Source organism: Contarinia nasturtii, unplaced genomic scaffold (assembly GCF_009176525.2).
Source record: "Contarinia nasturtii isolate CC-2019 unplaced genomic scaffold, AAFC_CNas_1.1 Cnas_scaffold_533, whole genome shotgun sequence".
Lineage (NCBI taxonomy): Eukaryota > Metazoa > Arthropoda > Insecta > Diptera > Cecidomyiidae > Contarinia > Contarinia nasturtii.
The window spans coordinates 1,347,966-1,366,208 of record NW_022197885.1 but is presented as its reverse complement, the minus strand read 5'-3'; the positions used below and the strand labels follow the sequence as shown (position 1 = coordinate 1,366,208).

At 34.9% G+C, this 18,243-nt stretch overlaps 1 protein-coding gene across 1 annotated transcript; it reads left to right on the top strand.

The window, feature by feature from the left end:
• Positions 1–206: 206 nt before the first annotated feature.
• LOC116339511 (autophagy protein 5) lies at positions 207–17,974 on the top strand. Its single transcript, XM_031765429.1, has 6 exons — positions 207–499; positions 562–661; positions 733–835; positions 904–1,123; positions 1,923–2,028; positions 17,537–17,974. The coding sequence occupies exons 1-6, from the start codon at positions 344–346 to the stop codon at positions 17,668–17,670; spliced, it is 819 nt and encodes a 272-aa protein (XP_031621289.1). The 5' UTR covers positions 207–343; the 3' UTR covers positions 17,671–17,974.
• Positions 17,975–18,243: the final 269 nt, after the last annotated feature.

Sequence of the window (18,243 nt, the reverse complement as noted above, 5' to 3'; positions counted from 1 at the left end):
AGCATATTTTTTATGTTTCATCTATATCAAAAACATATATATATATTGAGAATAATTAAATTGTATGTTATAAAAATCAAATTAATTTAAATAATATAATTAAATGGACATGCATAAGCGTTCACGTTCACATTGAAAACGTTCAATCGCTTGGCATTTTGACGTGCATTGTGAACGTTTCGAAGAACGCAGCCATTCTGTCAACACATTTGACAGTATTGTGACTTTACAAACAATCTCGTAAATAAACGCAGTGAAATTAATGAAACTCATCTGAAAATCCTTAGAATAAATAGGATTTTGTTTGAAAATTTCGACAAATTTTCAATCGACTAGAAATAAAATGGCAAATGATCGTGAAGTGTTGCGAATCATATGGGAAGGACAGATTCCCATTTGTTTTCAGGCTGATCTAGACGAAGCAAACGCTGTTCGACAGCCTGAAAACTTTTATTTGATGGTGTCTCGTCTTTCATATTTGCCACTGGTCACCGATAAAGTAATTACAACCGATAAACCATGGTGTTTTGATATAATAATATGTGTGTTTATTCATTGTAGGTTAAAAAGCACTTCAGTAGATTCGTTTCAAATGATGCACAAGAGGGCGAAGTTTGGTTTGACTCAAATGGAATCCCATTGAAATGGCACTATCCCATAGGTAAGCAAAACTTCAAAATAAAATAAACATTTATCAAGTGACAAATCGTAAAATAATTAATGCAATTTTAGGAGTTCTATACGAATTGACAAAACGTGACGACGAATTACCATGGTGCATTACAATCCATTTCAGTAAATTCCCAGAAGAAATTCTATTTCGATGCCCAAACAGGTAAGCGAACTATATAATACGGGTTTTTGTCTGAAATGTTAAAAGGATCGGATATTTTAATGTTGCAGAGAAATCGTTGAATCACACTTCATGTCATGCCTCAAGGAAGCCGATGTGCTGAAACATCGCGGACAAGTTGTATCAAGAATGCAGAAAAAAGACCACAATCAATTGTGGCTGGGATTAGTCAACGATAAATTTGATCAATTTTGGTCGGTGAATAGGCGTCTAATGGAACCAACCAGCGAAGATGGTTTCAAATACATTCCAATTAGATGTTACAAAGAGGTTGGTCGAATTCTGAATGTTTTTCTCTTTATACTAAGCTTTTGAAATATTTCACGGATGATTCACATTCGAGAGAATTCAAACGATTTCAACACTTTACTTTTCATCGAATAAAAAAAAATGTGACCATTTCGTTTAAAACAAACTCATCAAAATAATGTGATGTGATGTTTTGTTCTTTTAATCGTTTGTCTGTGTGACATAATACAATCGGACAATTTTAATCTGCCAAACCAATTAAGAAGACAAATGAGAAAATTACCTAACACACGCGAATGCCAGAAATGTATAGCATGTAGTTGGCATTCGTATCAAAGGATACTCCTTCTCTTTCTTTCTCTTCTTCTCTTTGTGTTTGTTTTAAAAATAAACGGTAAATTATTTCGATTAATTTCATGTGAAACACCGAGCACACTGCATTTCAATTTTGGCCTGATGCAGTCACCTATAAATAAAATACACTGATGATTTTGTGTTGTTTGTCGGTTTTGTCTTCGATGTCATCATCATCGGTGGAAAGCTTGGCGCTTGTTAATAACAAATGTGTCATATGGCAGATTGTAAACAACAACTCAAATATTATCAATGATAAAACAAAAATAAAATTAAGTAACGATTCTGTTTCTCTACCTCTACCGTATATCTCTCGTTCAGCGTAACACCGAAATGAAATTTTCGACAAACATAACAACAATTGTCACTCAAAACAATCCTGACCTCGCCAAATATCGAATTTGTTTTTCACTTGTTTTGATTGTATATTGATGGCTCATTGCGATTTTTATTTTAATTTCAATAGGATGGGACGTATATACAAAAATTGGTGCCGCCCAACAGTGATAACGGATTAAAACGCACCGTGCAAAATTTACTGGACGATTTTTCAACACCTGCACAAAAAGCTGGTAAATATAAAAATTCTTTCAAATAATCTTTTATCGTTGTTTGCATTGAAAGTGCACTTATGAATGTCGTTCATGTCGACATTTGAACATTAAAAACGGAAGAGTTTTTTTTTTGTTTATGGTAAACAGAATCATTTGCCCATTTATGATTAATTAGAAAACTGCATGAAAATGAATGCATTTCATTGTTTTTCTTCTTTCGAGAGTGAAAAAAGAAAATATCGACTAAAAAAAACCCCGTCTTTTCAAAGTGAATGTTAAACATTTCAACTCAAACAAAATGAACTCTGGTCGATTAAATAGACATGGTTTGTGCATTTCAACAAACGCATCGTCGATTGTTAGCCCGTATATAGTCAAAAAATGTCGTTGATTGTGTTTTTTTTTGCTTCGTATCACTGAAAAATGAAGAAAAATTTCACATGATTTTTCAAATACAATGTCGAGAATAAGAAATGATTTTTTTCATAGAATCCCATTAAAATGGAATATTTTCTCTGGATTTGATCGAACGGTAAAACATTCATTTCAGCATTTGAAATGAATGAAAAAAGCCATAGGTCATATGAAGACGCGAAAAGAATAAAGAAAAAAAAAACGAACGATTAATTCCAAAACAGAAACAGACATAACAAAGCGATTTAAGCACCGGCTTGGTTGGCTCACATGTACAATACAAAGTAAACGAGTGAAGAAAAAAAACCGCGTGTTTTGTTTTAACTTTGTTCCTATCGTGGCTCTAGTCGGCGCGTTGTTTTCCTCTTAATTTTGAACCAACATTTGTGCGTGCCTTTTTTCGAAAACTTTTTTTCATCGTCTTCTTCTTCTTTGCTGTTTTTTTTTTCAATTGCTATTTTTCTCGAGTTCCCTTTTTTTACTTCTCGTCTCTTAATTTATCTTTTTGTTTGTCAAATGGAATTCATATGATTTTTTGCGTTTCTTTTCACAATACGATGGCAGGCATTCGGTTGCATACATATGATATCGCATTGTATTTTCATTGCCTTATATAGACTTGTTTTTTTTCTCGTGTTTGTTGTTTTGCCTTCATATCGATGCTCTTGTTGATTTTGTTTTCCTCCTTTTTTTCAATATTATTATTATAATTTTGTTGTTCGACGAAATATCGAAAAAACGGGAGAAAAAAAAATGTTCATGTTTGCATTTGTTGAGTTCATGAAATTGATGTAAAATGACCAAAAAAAAATACAACCACTCGACATACAGCAAAATGTACACACCAAAAATTCGAGGATAAATAAATTTGTATATATACTTGCGCCGTTTATGCGACGATAAAGTGAGAAAAAACACACGAAAAATGCAACACAAAAAAGAAATAAAAATCGAAACGATTAAATAAAACAAGAGTGAACAGAGAGAATGGAAAAACGTACACAATATATTGTACATATATCGAAATGTGTATATACTGTGTGAATTCACAAACAAAATACGCACGAGAGAAGGAACAGATATGATGGAAAAAATAAAATACACACACAGCTTACACCAAATTGGGAAAGAAAAACAAAGGCGAACACGATGAAGCAAAGAGAGGTGTGAACATTTTATTAGCATTATCCGGAGCAGCGCAATCCATTCTGTTCCATTCTTGGACATGATACTGATTTGCCTGAATTTATTTCTGCCTTCTTCTCATCATGCTTGTTTGTGCCATCGTAAACGTGTACACGCGCGTTTCTCTCTTATTTCAAGACTATCATATTTGAAAAATGAAAATTGTTCGTTTTTTTTTTCGATGTGCGCGATATGTTGCGACCATACCGCCAAATTGATCGCGCCAAAAATTGGCTTAGTGGTGGGTTTCTTACTTCTCGAGAATTTGCCGCGTTAGAATCATGAATAGAATTTAAAAATGTTACATGGTACGATTTTCTTTTATTCAAGTGCAAATGATCACGTTTGCACATCTCACGATTGGATTTGCATCGCAAAGCATCTATATACTTTTCGTTGTTGTATAAACTTAAACACCTATATTGTTTTTTTTTCGTCGAAATTGAACTTAACGATTTGCAAATGGAAAAATTCCAAAAAAATGTTTACATTTTCGCTTTTAAGAAGTCTGGCGTCGGTTTTCAATTGTATGATGCAGTTTTTTAAACTTACATTCGTTTTTCTTTGCAAAAGCCAATCGAAGATGAATAAAATTCAGAAGAATTCAGCTAAATTCATCGATGATAGAATTTTAAATATCTACCTTAATATATCGTCATTTTATTCGAGTCATTGTTTTGTTGTGCAAAGGCGCTAATATTTTTATCATGCCATTGGAGCGTGTTTCATGCGTGTTTTTGCATGTACATCAAATCGTTTGACGCACAAAAATTAGATGAATGGTGCATGATTTCTGAGAAATCATGAATTTTTTGTGTCTGTTTCAAATGTATTTTATTTTCATCAGAAACAATTGTTAATTATCAACACGAGCTTTTCTTCGTGATAAAATTAAAAACAAGAACAAACGTCACCACAATGGTATGTACGTATGTGACATTTCTATAAAAACCGAAACTTTTCAACTAACTAAACCAGACGACGATATATCGTATGCAGCAAAATCGTGTAAGCACCAATAACACACTATATTTTTTTATCACGATGGCGCGCGTGTTTATCGCAGACACATCAAAATATTTAACGCACATTTGCATTTAGTCGAATAAATATTTGTTTGGCAAACGGCAAACAAATAACGTTTGGCGCCCCGGTACATATCGACACATTTTAAATCGCGAAAAAACACATAATGTTGCCATGAAACAAAAAGAAGAAAAAAGCAAATTAATCACATTTTGGCACTCTAACCACTCGATCGTATTCAAGTGTGAAAAAAAATGATCATCATTCATACACATACATATATCTTCGGTCGGAATCTCATTTTTTTTGCTTGATTTTCAATTTCACAAAACTATCGCAATTTATTTATGAATTTATATTCTATTTCTGCAATGGTATTTGCTTTTGAAGAATTGATCGTCTTTTTTTTTGTTCGAATCAAATTACATATTAAATCATGCACATTATTACATTATAATTTAGTATGCTTTTGGCATGACAGACAAATAATTATGCATTTGCAAATGTTGCTAAAATAAGTATGAAACGCCATTAAATTAAATCGAAACTCATTCATTCAACAATAATATCAACTACGTCTGGTTATTGTTAGCGACATGGTTGGGTCTGATAAGGGCAAACACGTTCATCATTAGAAAATATGGTTAAAATTCTTCAATAAAATAAAACGACCAGAATGAACGATGATGAAATATGCTAGTTAGTAGATGTATTGATGCCTTAACGAACGCATCGGTAGAACCCAAATCAAGAAATAATAATAACATGTCGTGTTTGCAAAGAACCACGTACATATGGCCATATTGAGAATACGTTCGCGTACAATATCGGCTCGGTGAACCTTATGGACTACACACTGTATAATTAAAACGATAAGACGTGCGAAGAGCGAGAAATAAGAAATCAACTCAAACATTTATGGAAAAGAACGTTTTTAAATATGGGAACGAAAGATATGAAAGCGCATTTTGAGTGAGTGCAAATGCATTTGGTATGTGACTATGCGCTGGCTCTGGAGTCACAAAGTCTGGCATTGCAGTTTTCCATTCAAAGTTTGTATGTGCGCGCGCACAAATGGAAAAGCAAGTAGAAAAAAAACCTGAACCAAGCAAACGACGATCGAAAGAAGGAAAAATAACACTAGCAACAACAACAACGGTTGCAGCAGAACAATGTGCGCGCCAGCACACACAAAACGGCAAAAAGAAAGAAGACAGAGAGATGGAGAGAGAGAGAAAAGAAAAAGGAATGATGCATTTTATGTGTTGCAACTGAAATATATGGATCGAGTATGCACCTCACCGAAACAGAGAGATAAAAACGCATTTCGCATTTTTACAGTGTGCAGGCCCATTAACTTCTGGCCATTAAATGCAACGCACATATTTTATGTGTAAATTCAATCAGTATGTAGTTATATATATATGTGTGTGTGTGTTTTTTTTTTAAATTCAGTTGGCCTGGCTCATGTTCACTCACACCAAACGATGTGAATCGAATGCAAACTCGTTTGTACTATTTGATTCTTTGAAAGCCTCCAACAACAAAAACAACAACAATAACAAGAAAACTGTAAAACGGATCGGATTTCTCCGTGTTGCCTCTTTTGCCACTCTCCTTCTCTTTCGCCAGCGCGTTCGCACTGCATACTTATTTGTTCAAAGTGTTTTTGGTCGATCGTATTATTTTTGTTGTTGTTGTTGTTCTGCATTACTGTTGCATTTGAAAATGTTCTTCACTCTTGCTCCCACTCTTATTCTGTTCGGTTCTCGTTCTAAATGAGAATCGTAGACATTGTGTCACTGGCAGGCTGCAGCCACATTGCATTTTTCATTTTAGTTTCTCTTTCTATCTTGTTGCCATTATATGCCAATTCTATATAGTGTGATAATCGGTTGTGTTGTGCGCGCTTGCCGTTCGTGTGTTGTTTATGTTTGCAGTTGAATTACAATGCGCACATGCACTTTTAATAATTCTTTCGATTCCCAAGTTTTTCCGTTTGTACATTTGATTTTCTCGTCGATTCGTTCGTCATTATTTTTTATCGTTTGTTTCTTACCATCTCTCTGTCCCTCTTTTGGATCGTCGTCGTTCTTGTATATTTCTGTACTCACTGATCGTTTATAGTTCTTTGGTTTTCATTTGCTTTGCTTTGCTTTGCATCGTTCGTTCGTTCTTGCTTCGAATGGATGTTTGTTTCATCTTTTCGTTCTTATTTGTGGGGCAGAACGTGTCGACACCAAGTCTACCATTGCCGATTTTCAAGTGAAAATTCATCGTATAGTGAACAACGTAATAAATATTCGAATTATTTGCTTTGTTCACGATGTCGTTTTCGCAGACAAAAGCTCAAAATTTCTGCGAAACTATACGCCACATCACCGATTCAATTTGAATCGAAAAATTCAATGCCTACAAATGGTTATTTCATCGAGCTATTAAATTGGCACATTAAAAGGCTTGACACTTGGGTGTGTTCATCATTTAAACACGACCGTATCGACTTTGTTTGTTTTATTCATTTCGGTCTTTAGTTTTGATGCCAGCGTAAAACGTCAATTGTGCACCCATTTTTTAGGCACTTGGGTGACGATGGCGACGTCTCTCTCTCTCTCTCTCTCTCTCTATTCATCGCTGATTCTATAATTTTCGCATGTTCGACGTTGCATCAAATGGCGAATTGCAAAATGCTAAATTTAAATCAATTTTGAAACGTGTGCATCAAAGAAACAAATAACAACTCCTCTCTCGAAATTGTAACGCGTGCACAAAACAAAACGAAAAAAAAAACAACCACACCAATGCCATCATTTAGGTAATGCTGTTGTTGTTGAGTGCGCGAGAATAGAGATCGAGTTGACAACCTACGCATTACACCACGCCACTTAATCCAATAATAGGACATTGTACGTGTTTATGCGTACCGTATTCAATATTTTTCGTTATTCTTTTTTTTTCTTCTGTTAAAAATCGGTTTGTTTTTTACGTTTCTTCGCACGTCAAATGGAAATTCGCAATAGAAATTATCATTTCTAAAGAGCTGACGCGAGGTTGTTGGCCATATTATGTGTCATTGCGTGTCATGTTGTAACTATTATTACGAATCGGTTTGAAAATTTGACGTTTTTTTTGTCACCGCCGTCTCCGTTGTCATCAATTTCTTATATTGTTTCAGTTTTGTCGTACGAACGCAATTTTTCAAGTGGCTCAACACATTCATAATACATCGTTCGATTTTATTTTCGAAGCATTCAAATCGAACGACATGCACTCTTATATATATGAAGTGCATTTTTATTTTATTTGTTTGGCCATTGTACATTTAATGGTGTGTAAATTCATTTATTTATTATCAGGTTTGTTCTATTTGCCGTTTGAATTTCGATTTGATAAGATCGTCGAAAAATATGAGCACTCTTCTTATCACTCACAATTGAAATGTGCATTGGCTTTTGTTATTACAATGCAAATGATTTATAACTCATTTTTCAAAGTCTTCTTAGCACTCATAATGCTGAAAACGAAAAAAAAAAAAACAAACGAGAACAATAAAAGTTCTTGTTTTACGATTCGTTATTTTTTTCGAATGCGATTAGATGTTTGTTGTTGTTGTTGTGGTGTTTTGATACAAAAACCAAACGAAAAGCACAAAATTAATTATGCGAATATTGTACGCAAACTGTAAAAAAACACAATGTATGAATGTATGAAAATGATGCATTTTCAATTCAAAAGCCTCCCGTTTCATGACTCAGCAAATGAATTCGACGAGAAAATAAGTAATAATCGAGTAGAGAACGAACGAGAAGAAAAAAAAAAACAACGAAAACGAGAAAAATAATGTCAAACCAAAAACGACATGAATTTGCAAATGTTCGCCATACAACAACAATCAGAATGAAATAAAAAAAATACTTTGTTGGAATGAATAAACAAACGGCAAAACGCCTAAACTAATAAATACGCGACTTCACACGATCCGCCATGCGCAAATGGCAACAATGCCTTAGCATACACACAACGGACATGAATTCGAAATAAAATTTGATGCGATAAACGGACCAAAACATGCTCACGTTGGATAAAGCGAAATTAAAAGAAAACAACTTGCTCTCGTATTTTTTTGTTGTTGTTTGTAAGTAAAAGTGTCGCCGGCGAATATGTGTAAAATCATAATGCGAATGAATAATTCATTCAAACATTGGAAACGAAAAGATAGCGACAAAAAATACTAAAAAAAGCGAGTGAAAAAGATTTAGAAAGAGAAAGAGACGTTATCTTGAATTACATTTTCCATGGAACCATAAATGAGACACGTTCTAGGGGCATCTTTTTTGGATTTTGTCTCATTTAATTCGATCAGAAAATGTGGTGATATTAAAAGAATGCTGTGCTGCATTCGTAACTAGTTGGTTGAATTGATGATGATGGTGGCCGCTGTTTGTTTCGAAACCAGCCCGATGTCTTTAAATGGCAAACCGATTTTCCTCGGTTCTTATTCTATGAAATCGATTGGCAGAGCGCGATAACTGTTTGATTCACGGCGGAACTATTTTCGCGGAATTGACTTTGAATGAACAAAAAAAATTGCTTAGTTATGGCGTTTGCCGCATCGCTAATCTTCGATTGCATTTTGTGCGGACGCGTGCGCGCACACACACACACACATGTAGCACACTCGATTTAATTTGTATGTTTGGCTTGCTTTCGCACTCTCGCTCTATCTCGTGCCAATAATAATGTTCAGGCATAAAGCGCATCATTATTTCAATGCACATTGTGGAAATGAATTGAAAAAAAAAATAAATAAATCGGTAACGGGGAAAAAAATCAGTTTAATCGATACTCAGAATCGATTGCAATTTTGAAATTATTGAATCGCACCTCCTCAACGATTAAATACAATCGTTTGCTAGTTCCGATTTCAAATTGAAATTACAGATGAAGAAACTGGGTGGAGAACGAGAGACTTTCTTTAATCAACGAAACCATTGATGCACCACACACTCTAGAAATCATTAATTTCAAAACAAAGTCACTTTGCATGTTCTCTCTCTCGCTCGCTCTCTACCGCATCGTCCTATATTTTGTTTCTAAATGAAATCAGCTGTCCAAACTGTGAAAAACATCTCACTAGCATTTAAATGATGAACACTCATTCTCGGTATAGTTTTCTGCTTTGCAATTATTTACTTTCATTCAAACAAACATTTAGATCATCAATTTTTGTTTTCCTGCGTCCGACATTTCAAATTGGTTTTCCGTTTCTTAACGCATATACAAAGTCATCAATTCATCACACTCACAAAATGCACGTATGGAATGCTAGAAACAATCTCGTTTCATTGTTGCACACGACGACGAAACTTATCGACACAAAAAAGCAAAAAGAGAACGACAAGGAAGAGAGAGAGAGAGAGAGAGAGAAGGGCACAAATCAACAACAACCAGAAGAAAAAAATGTTCAAAATTTTATTATTTATTCAAGCCACTTCCTTTTTCACACTTGATGCGATCGATGTTTTTTCTACTTGGTATGCGTGTGCGGCTTTGAATCAAACGTGCGTGAGAAACATCTTCCTTTTGAGTAGAATTGACTGTGCTGCAGTTGCCGATGCATTCCAAAAATGACATTGCTTTGACTTTTTGAAAGTCACAAAGGAAACATGAAACGTTTTCAAAAAAGGCAACAACGCCATCATTCTATGCTCTACACTCGTTTCACATTATGTGCGCACACGGAGGAGAAAGCACATCATTGACACGCAACATATTTTTTTTTTTTGCGCCGAACCGATCCAATCCAATCCAAACATACTGAGCATAAACATTCGAAATCCCAGAGACGGAAACATTGAATCAATGACGAGAGTAAAAAAAAGGCATTTTTATTTGTCTCTCGAACGAAGAAACCAGATGCAATGAATCTAATTGTGAATGCAATAAAATATCAATGGGGAGAAAATGAAATTCGTCAGTGAATATAAAGCAAAAAAGAAGAAAAAAACGAAACCACTAAAAAAATTCTGACAGTGGCAATGATGACAACAGCAACAACAGTGAAACGAATTGAATATTTGCTTGGAACATTTCTGATGTGATTTGCTTTGATGTTTACGTCGAAAATCCTCAGATCATACGAGACAATCAACGCTTTAAACTGAAACATTTTATACAGTGTCGCTACAATGTTTGCCATCGCATCTTGTAAACTGATCTTTTGACAAGCAAGAGAAAAATAAACCGCAAATGTGGACTCTGCATGCAGTATAGTTGTTATATTTATTGATCGCAAAATGTATAATGATAGCAAGCAAATGTAGTACGTGTGCAGAAGAGTATATTTGCCACGATTGTGACTGCCGAAAACCATAAACTCAAAAAGGATGTCATATTTTTTTTACGATTTTGGCAATTAAAATCCTTGTATTTCTTTATTCGTTTCAGCGTAATATAACGGTTAAATCCCATCGCGGTTTATGTCTCTCGCTCTCTTTCTGTCGGAGTTTAAGTGTGTGTGTCGATAACTTTCCTTTTGAGTGCACGCACTTATTCGCGGACATACACATAAAAATCGTGTGATTCAATGTAAATTTTTATGAAGAATTTATGCTGTTGCGTTATTATATTTGAACACACTTTTCTGCATGATTCTCATGCAAATTATGCCGAAACGAAGAAAAAGAGAGAAAAAACAGTGCGTGATACGCATGAGCAAAGAAATAATGTTAAACGTTCCGCCTTTTCAAATGCACCAACCAAAGGAAATGACGGAAGTGATCGACAATCGAGAAAACCGATTATTGAAAAATAAAAGAAAAGCGAAAAAAAGCAGCAGCAACAAAACACAACAACAGCAATACAAAATAAAATGGGTAAAACCAGTGTGAGCTTGTGGGTTTGTGTGTGTATGTCAAATTGAATGCATTCCAATGTGCATCGGGTGCGATGTGTGTGTTTCGATTTTAATTGCTTTGATTTAAGCCTAGCGCTAATCGAAATGTGGAAGACAAGAAGCAAGTTAAACACGTTTGTCGGTGCCACCAAATAAAATCAAATTGCGCTATTTATGCGCTTCTCTTTCTCCTCATCTATTTAAAGTGTTCGAATAGTAAAACCATTATTATAATGCTACCTGTGTCTCTATGTGTGCCGACTGTGTGCCAATGATGTGCATGCACACATTATACACTGAATTGTGTTGAAGATTTATTTTCATTATTCCTTCGAACATTTTATGTTCACCGCAAACAGGAATTTTAACGGCATCACATGCACACAAAAAGCATTGCGAACCAACAACAAGAACATCGGAAAAAGTGGTCGTTCCAAGAGACGACAAGTCTACGACGAAATTGTGAAAACTCAGTGTGCTGTTGTTGTTGTTGCTTTTTTTTTCTTTTTTTATATTCTCCCTCTTTATTCTCTCATCACCGGCGGTTCACTGAACAAGCAACGCACACACACCACAAGTGGCTATATTTCTTTCCGCTCTCGCTCATTCTTAAAGATGCAACGCAATAAATGTCAGGAATAAGATTGTGCGTGCACTTGCATTAATTATATTTTTGTGCACGTAGCCACACAAACTATGTATAATAATAATAACGAACGATGGAGATTATAAATTAACAATCAGTGCATTTGATTTATAGTATGATTTTTTCTCCCTGTCGCTCTCCTTTTTATCATCAACATCATAACATACGCATACTTGCCTCTTACAGCATGGTGAAAACGGCATTTGCCGAGTAGCGGCGACACCAGATATAATAACAACAGCATCAGTCCAGGCATATGCTAGCCAGTTTGGTGTTTTCTTTTTGTGTCTGTTTGTTGTTGTTTTTATCGTTCGTGTCTTACCGATTGCAAGTGTGAATTCATTGCGCGAAGTGAAACGGATAGAAAATGGTCCAATATAGCAACGCAAATTGTGATGGCGGAACGACGATCGATTCTGATTTATTTATGACTAATTTATTTATTTATTGAATATTGAGATTTGTTTTTCCTTTCTTTTTCGCCTTTTCGTTTAAATATACAAATACATATTTTGAAAAAATAAAAATAAAAACATAGGCTTCCGATAAACCGCAAACGCATACCAAACGCTTCCAGCAACAAAAACCGTCCAACGACCGAAAGAAAGAAAAAACAAATGCAATATATTTGCTGAAGTTGCTGGTCGATTTTCTGTTGCTCTCTTGGGGATATATAGATAAATTTATCGTAAATGTCAAAGCAAATCGAAAAAATATAGTATGTGGTTTGGTGTGTATATGAAAAGCGAAAAAAATGCACACATTTCGCTTTGTCGGATAATAATTTGAAATGGCAACGCGATAAAAACCAATTTTAAAAGACGAACGAAGACAAAACGTTAATCTTTATTTTTTTTTCGTTTTATTATACCAACAAAGACTGGACAACAGATTTTTTTCTCTCTCTCTCTTTCGTTTCACGTCAGCAAAAGGACGTCTGCTTTTGAAAACCGGATAGAGAAAATTTCATCGAATCAAACACCAATTTACGTGATACACTGCTGGAAAATTGAAATTCATTTGATAATAATTAAAGCGAAAGTAAAAAAAAAAACAAATGAACAAAAAGATGAATTGTTGCCAGTCGTTGTCGTCGTGGCTGGTGGCTGCCCAAGGTGGTTCAAAATATGTCGGCACTTTCAATCGAATGGAGAAAAAAAAAACAACCGAAAAATAGAAACACACCGAGAAGGACAATTCAGTTGAAAATCGGTGTGAGTTTCGGAACTACTACCTGCCGGCTCATATGAATAGAAAGAAATAAGCGATTCGAGTTAATAGCTACTGGATTTGAGTAATGAATGCACTATACTCGCTCACTCTGACATTTACATCAAATCAATCTTCTTTGCGAATGTAGTTACGTGTTCAAAAGAATAGCAACAAACTTATTCTTCATCATCATCGTCGTCGTCGTCGACTTCTTCTTTTTTTCTTCCTTTTCGTTTGCATCTCTTTCCAACTCCGAAAATCACAATCCGTATGCTCTCGCCCCAAAACGAATGTTCAAACAATCTTACCGACCGGTAAGGCTCTTGTATCTTTACCTTTGCCGACTGGTTGCGGCAAACATGCAATTCCGTACTCATACTACGCGTAATACTAGAAGCATGTGAACAATACTCACCCAATGTCCGCCGTAAATTTTGTTATTTTCTGATTTTTCTTTGGATGTTCATCGTTTTTTCACTATTTCTCCTTCGTTTACGATGAGCTTTGTTGTTGTTGTTATTGCTTTTTTTGAGTTTTGTTTTAACAACGACTCAGATTATTTGCTTCGGTAAGCTGTCAATGGATTGCGTACTCACCATCTTTTCTCTTTGGTGTTCTTTTTTTGCTTCTCTCAAATCGACTCATTGCACCGACCATTTTAAGAGGAATGACAAAGCGAAGTGTAGTCACACTGTCTGGCCAGGCCAAAAAGTTTTCGGTTGAACGACGCACAATGGAATTCAATGCATCTTGTTAGATTTGATAACATCGCAATATTTCTGACTATACAGTCGATACATTAAATTGTTGTGTTGTCGTGCTTTAGTAAATCTCAATTCGACGAAAACAACGCCCTGTCTAGAGCAATAGATTCATCTGGAAAAAAAATGTAGCCAACAATATTTAGAGGTTGAATGATGAATGTATTCAAATATAAAATTCAGCGGAATAATCACTGCTGTGTTACTACCACCGCCTTCGCTGCTGCTGCTGTGGCCTGATGAGATGAAATGCAATCCAAAAATTAATTAATTAATTTATCTCAATTCATCTTAATTGCATGATCACACCCCGCCCGCCACATTCGATGCGCATTCATTCGGCCCAATGAATACACCAAAATCGATTATTCGAAGACAAAGAACGAAATGGAAAAGAGAGACAAACGATCATAATCCGAAAATGAAATGGAATTTTTATACAGAAATCACAGAAAAGAATTTTATCTAAATTCCAATCGAAGATTATTTTGAGTTGTGTTCTGTGAAGAACAAACGAGAGAAGACCTAGAGCAAAGTGGTAAAACGGACAAAAGATGAAGGTGAAAAAAAAGAGAATCAAATGCCATCAACAAGTTGAAAATTCTTTAAAACACCATAAAAAAGTGATTTATCATTGAACAGCGTTTAGCCATAAACTTCTGTCATGTTACTGCCATACACACATATGCGGTTTTGGATCAAAATGCCGTGCTGCAAAATAGAACGCAAAAGAAACGGCGTTGAAATTAAAAAAAAAAACGATAACAAACCATAGATTACAAAACACTTTGCTAAGGGTTTTCAGGATGAATAACGAATAGCAACTAAACGAATTCACGTAACCAATAAACAGAATACGTTTAACGAAACTCATAAAAGATGTTAGCGCAGAGCGAAAAAAAAAGTTAATTCTATCCTTCGTTTTGTTGTCGACTTGATTATCTTTGGGTCGAAATCACTATTGTTTTTTTTTTCTCGTTGCACTCTTCTCGCGACGAATAAAAGCGGTTTTCGTTTTAAAAAGCGAACAAATTGTAATTTACTCATTTGTAAAAATGTTGTAAAATGTCTGCACAAAATTAAATTTCTTTTTTTTTTTCAGTTGGCTTAAACTATAAAATTTGCACAGCCACGTGCAACACTTTTAATATGTGTGCCTTTATGAGTCACCATTTGCCGTGCCAAAAATTTGCGCTCGTAAACGGCAAAAGGTGTTGTTGGGCTTGTTTCGTCCGTTAATTTAAACAAAAAAAAACGTTTCGCTTTGACAACGACGTGCGCCTTGTCCGAATGAAAAAAAAAGGTGATTAAATTGAATTTAAAGGACAAGTTTTTTCTTCACATTTTTGATAGTCATTCATCTCTCATTCGATGATACATCATTTTCTGCACTATGCGCACAATATACGCTGTACTTTTTTTTTGCGCTCAAAATCATTAATTAATTCTGTTGAAAAGGAGGAAATTAATTAACGTTTCATTTCTCCCTTTTTTCTTCACCGCATCGATTAATATTTCAACATCAAAACAAAATGTATTTCAGACATTGGAACAGCATTTTGGCACCGAAACATAATCATTGCAAACTTCACAATACAGAAGAAAAAAAAACGTGTGCGCTTTGTCACAGAGTGTTGCACATTTCACACAAATCGTGACTGCCTCCTTAAAATAGTCTTTGCTGCGAATATGTGAAAAGAACCTTTTTTTTATATATATATTTTGAGTATAATATATAAAATAAGATCGGCAACAGTTTTATGGTCGGTCGGTACCTTTGAGTTCAGTTTTGTGAATGCGAGACAAACAGGCGTTTTATGTTGTTGTTGTTTTGGCATTTGGCCCAACGATTCAGCGATTCACATTTTCGTTTGAGAGATTTTGTCGACACTTTTCTCTTAAACTAATTTCATACTAACTGGCCTCGTATATACAAATGTTTTCCATCATGTTTTGTGCTGTTCTACAGTGTTTCTACAGTGAAAACCCGTGAAACGCACCATTTAATGTGCATTTGGTCTTATCTCCATCTCGAATCGTATTTCCATTTATTTTCTTCTAAAACTCTTTTTTAATTGATACCATATTATCACCTGAACTGTTAGAGAGGGAAAAAAAAGAAATGGACTCTCGTAAAGATGGTAATCAATGACATATAAAATCCATTCGATCTCGTTTGTGGCATTTTAATGTTGAGCGTGCCATAGCTTGGCTTAGCTTGTACAGCCGTCTGTCAAAATGACCGCTGATTTGTGTGTCCGCTACGCTCTGTTCTGAATGACACAAGAGGTGCTTTGACGCAAATTGAAAAAAAAAGAGAAAAAAAAACTGAATTCAGTGAAAAATAAAATTCGAAAATATCATCATTCATGTTGCGATATATTTTCTTCCGTTCTCCGATTACCCATTTGAATTTAACCGACGGCTAGAACATTGTTTTCTATTCATACATTTTTTTTTCTCTTACTTTTTCTCTTTTTGGTCGAAAAATTACACCACTATGTCTAGTAAGTTGATTATGGAACGATGAACACACTCGAAAACGCATGAACATGGAAAAAAGCCGTAGAAATGATAACTCATCATCATGTGCACAACCGAACTATATATATCTCAGATTACGTCACACCGTGAGAGAATTGCCAAGCCGTTCACTTGAACGCAGCTCCGTTTTGGGTGTATTTTCTTCTTCTTCTTCTTTCCATTATTGTTGTTGTTATTCGGCTGCTTGAGTTCCGTTCGTTAGTTAGTACCCTTTCTTCTACTTAATCATTAGAAAAACTTGATTTTGACCATTACTAAATTAATGTAATTCGGTTTAATGATGGTGTTGTTGCGTTTCTTTCTATGGTTGTTTTTTTGTTCCATTCTGCAACGCCGACATTTACCGCTCCATGAAGAAACAATAAGCGATTAATGAAGATAATCGTATTTGACGGATGTTTGATTGATAATAAAATGAGACCACCGACCGTGGATTATTATATATTCTTCAAATGGACAGAACCAAATGAAAATAGAAGCGATATTGCATGAAGGAGACAAAACAGTTTTCGTTGGGCTGTAGTTGTATATTTTCGTTTCGAAAGTTCGAATGAAAAAGCGAGACGGAATCGATTTGTGTTGGCCATTTGTTTCACTGCTTGGGTCAGAAGCGATAAAAAGCAATTTTTTGTGTGTGTACTGAATTGCTAGCTTTTTCTTTTAAAAACGTAAGGTTTAATTTATTACAATAATAGGTGGCTTATTATATTCATTTCATCTTGTGTCCATAGTTCAGCTGCTCTACTTATCTGATCTAATGAATTAATTAAAATATATGTTCAACCACTTGATTTTTTCTACATTTTATTTCTTCTTTTTTCTCTTTTCTTTCTTTAATTTCAGTAACGTGCTTAACACATGGCATCGAAGTTGAAAAAGAAACCCCGCTGCAATGGCTAAGCGAACATCTAAGCTACCCGGACAATTTTCTACACATTCATTTGATTTGGGAAACGATACAGGAAACGATCGCATAATTAATTTACCACATCGAAATATTGTGTCGACAAAACACTGAAATTCCACTGAAAGTGATCGCTGATTTCGAACAATTGACGAGGTTTTTAATCACATGTTCGGATAAATTTTTATGCATTAGAATAGAAATAAAAGAGAAAACAGTTTTTGAGCTGTATAATGAAATTTATCCTCAACACAACCAGCCAATGTGTATCCTGAATCCAAATTTTTTGTGTATGTGTGCTTTGTTATAAACTGTGAACTATGGCATTTTGAATAATCACAATTAAATATATGCTCTTCTTTCTTATCTCAAACAAATCGTTAGAATTGTTTTCATTTTGTCTCCATAACATACCATGAATACAAATAACGGCAGCGGCACGCACACGCACTCATGCTATTTGTTTTGTTTTCGTTTTTTTTTTTTGTTTCTTATTTTGCAGCCAATGAATGTGATGAGCCCTGGTGAGTGTCAATGTTTTGATTGTCTGGTGGCTCATTCGCTTAATGTGTGGCTAAAAAAATAAATTTATTAATATTATTACAGTCGTCGCCGTCGTCGTAATCGAGAACAAAACCGTAAAAGA

Excerpts from the sequence above, each read along its gene's own strand:
- LOC116339511 (XM_031765429.1), top strand. The coding sequence starts at position 344 with ATGGCAAATGATCGTGAAGTGTTGCGAATCATATGGGAAGGACAGATT. Across the intron at positions 662-732 it reads GAAATGGCACTATCCCATAG|GAGTTCTATACGAATTGACA; the intron begins GTAAGCAAAACT and ends ATGCAATTTTAG. Across the intron at positions 2,029-17,536 it reads AACACCTGCACAAAAAGCTG|TAACGTGCTTAACACATGGC; the intron begins GTAAATATAAAA and ends CTTTAATTTCAG.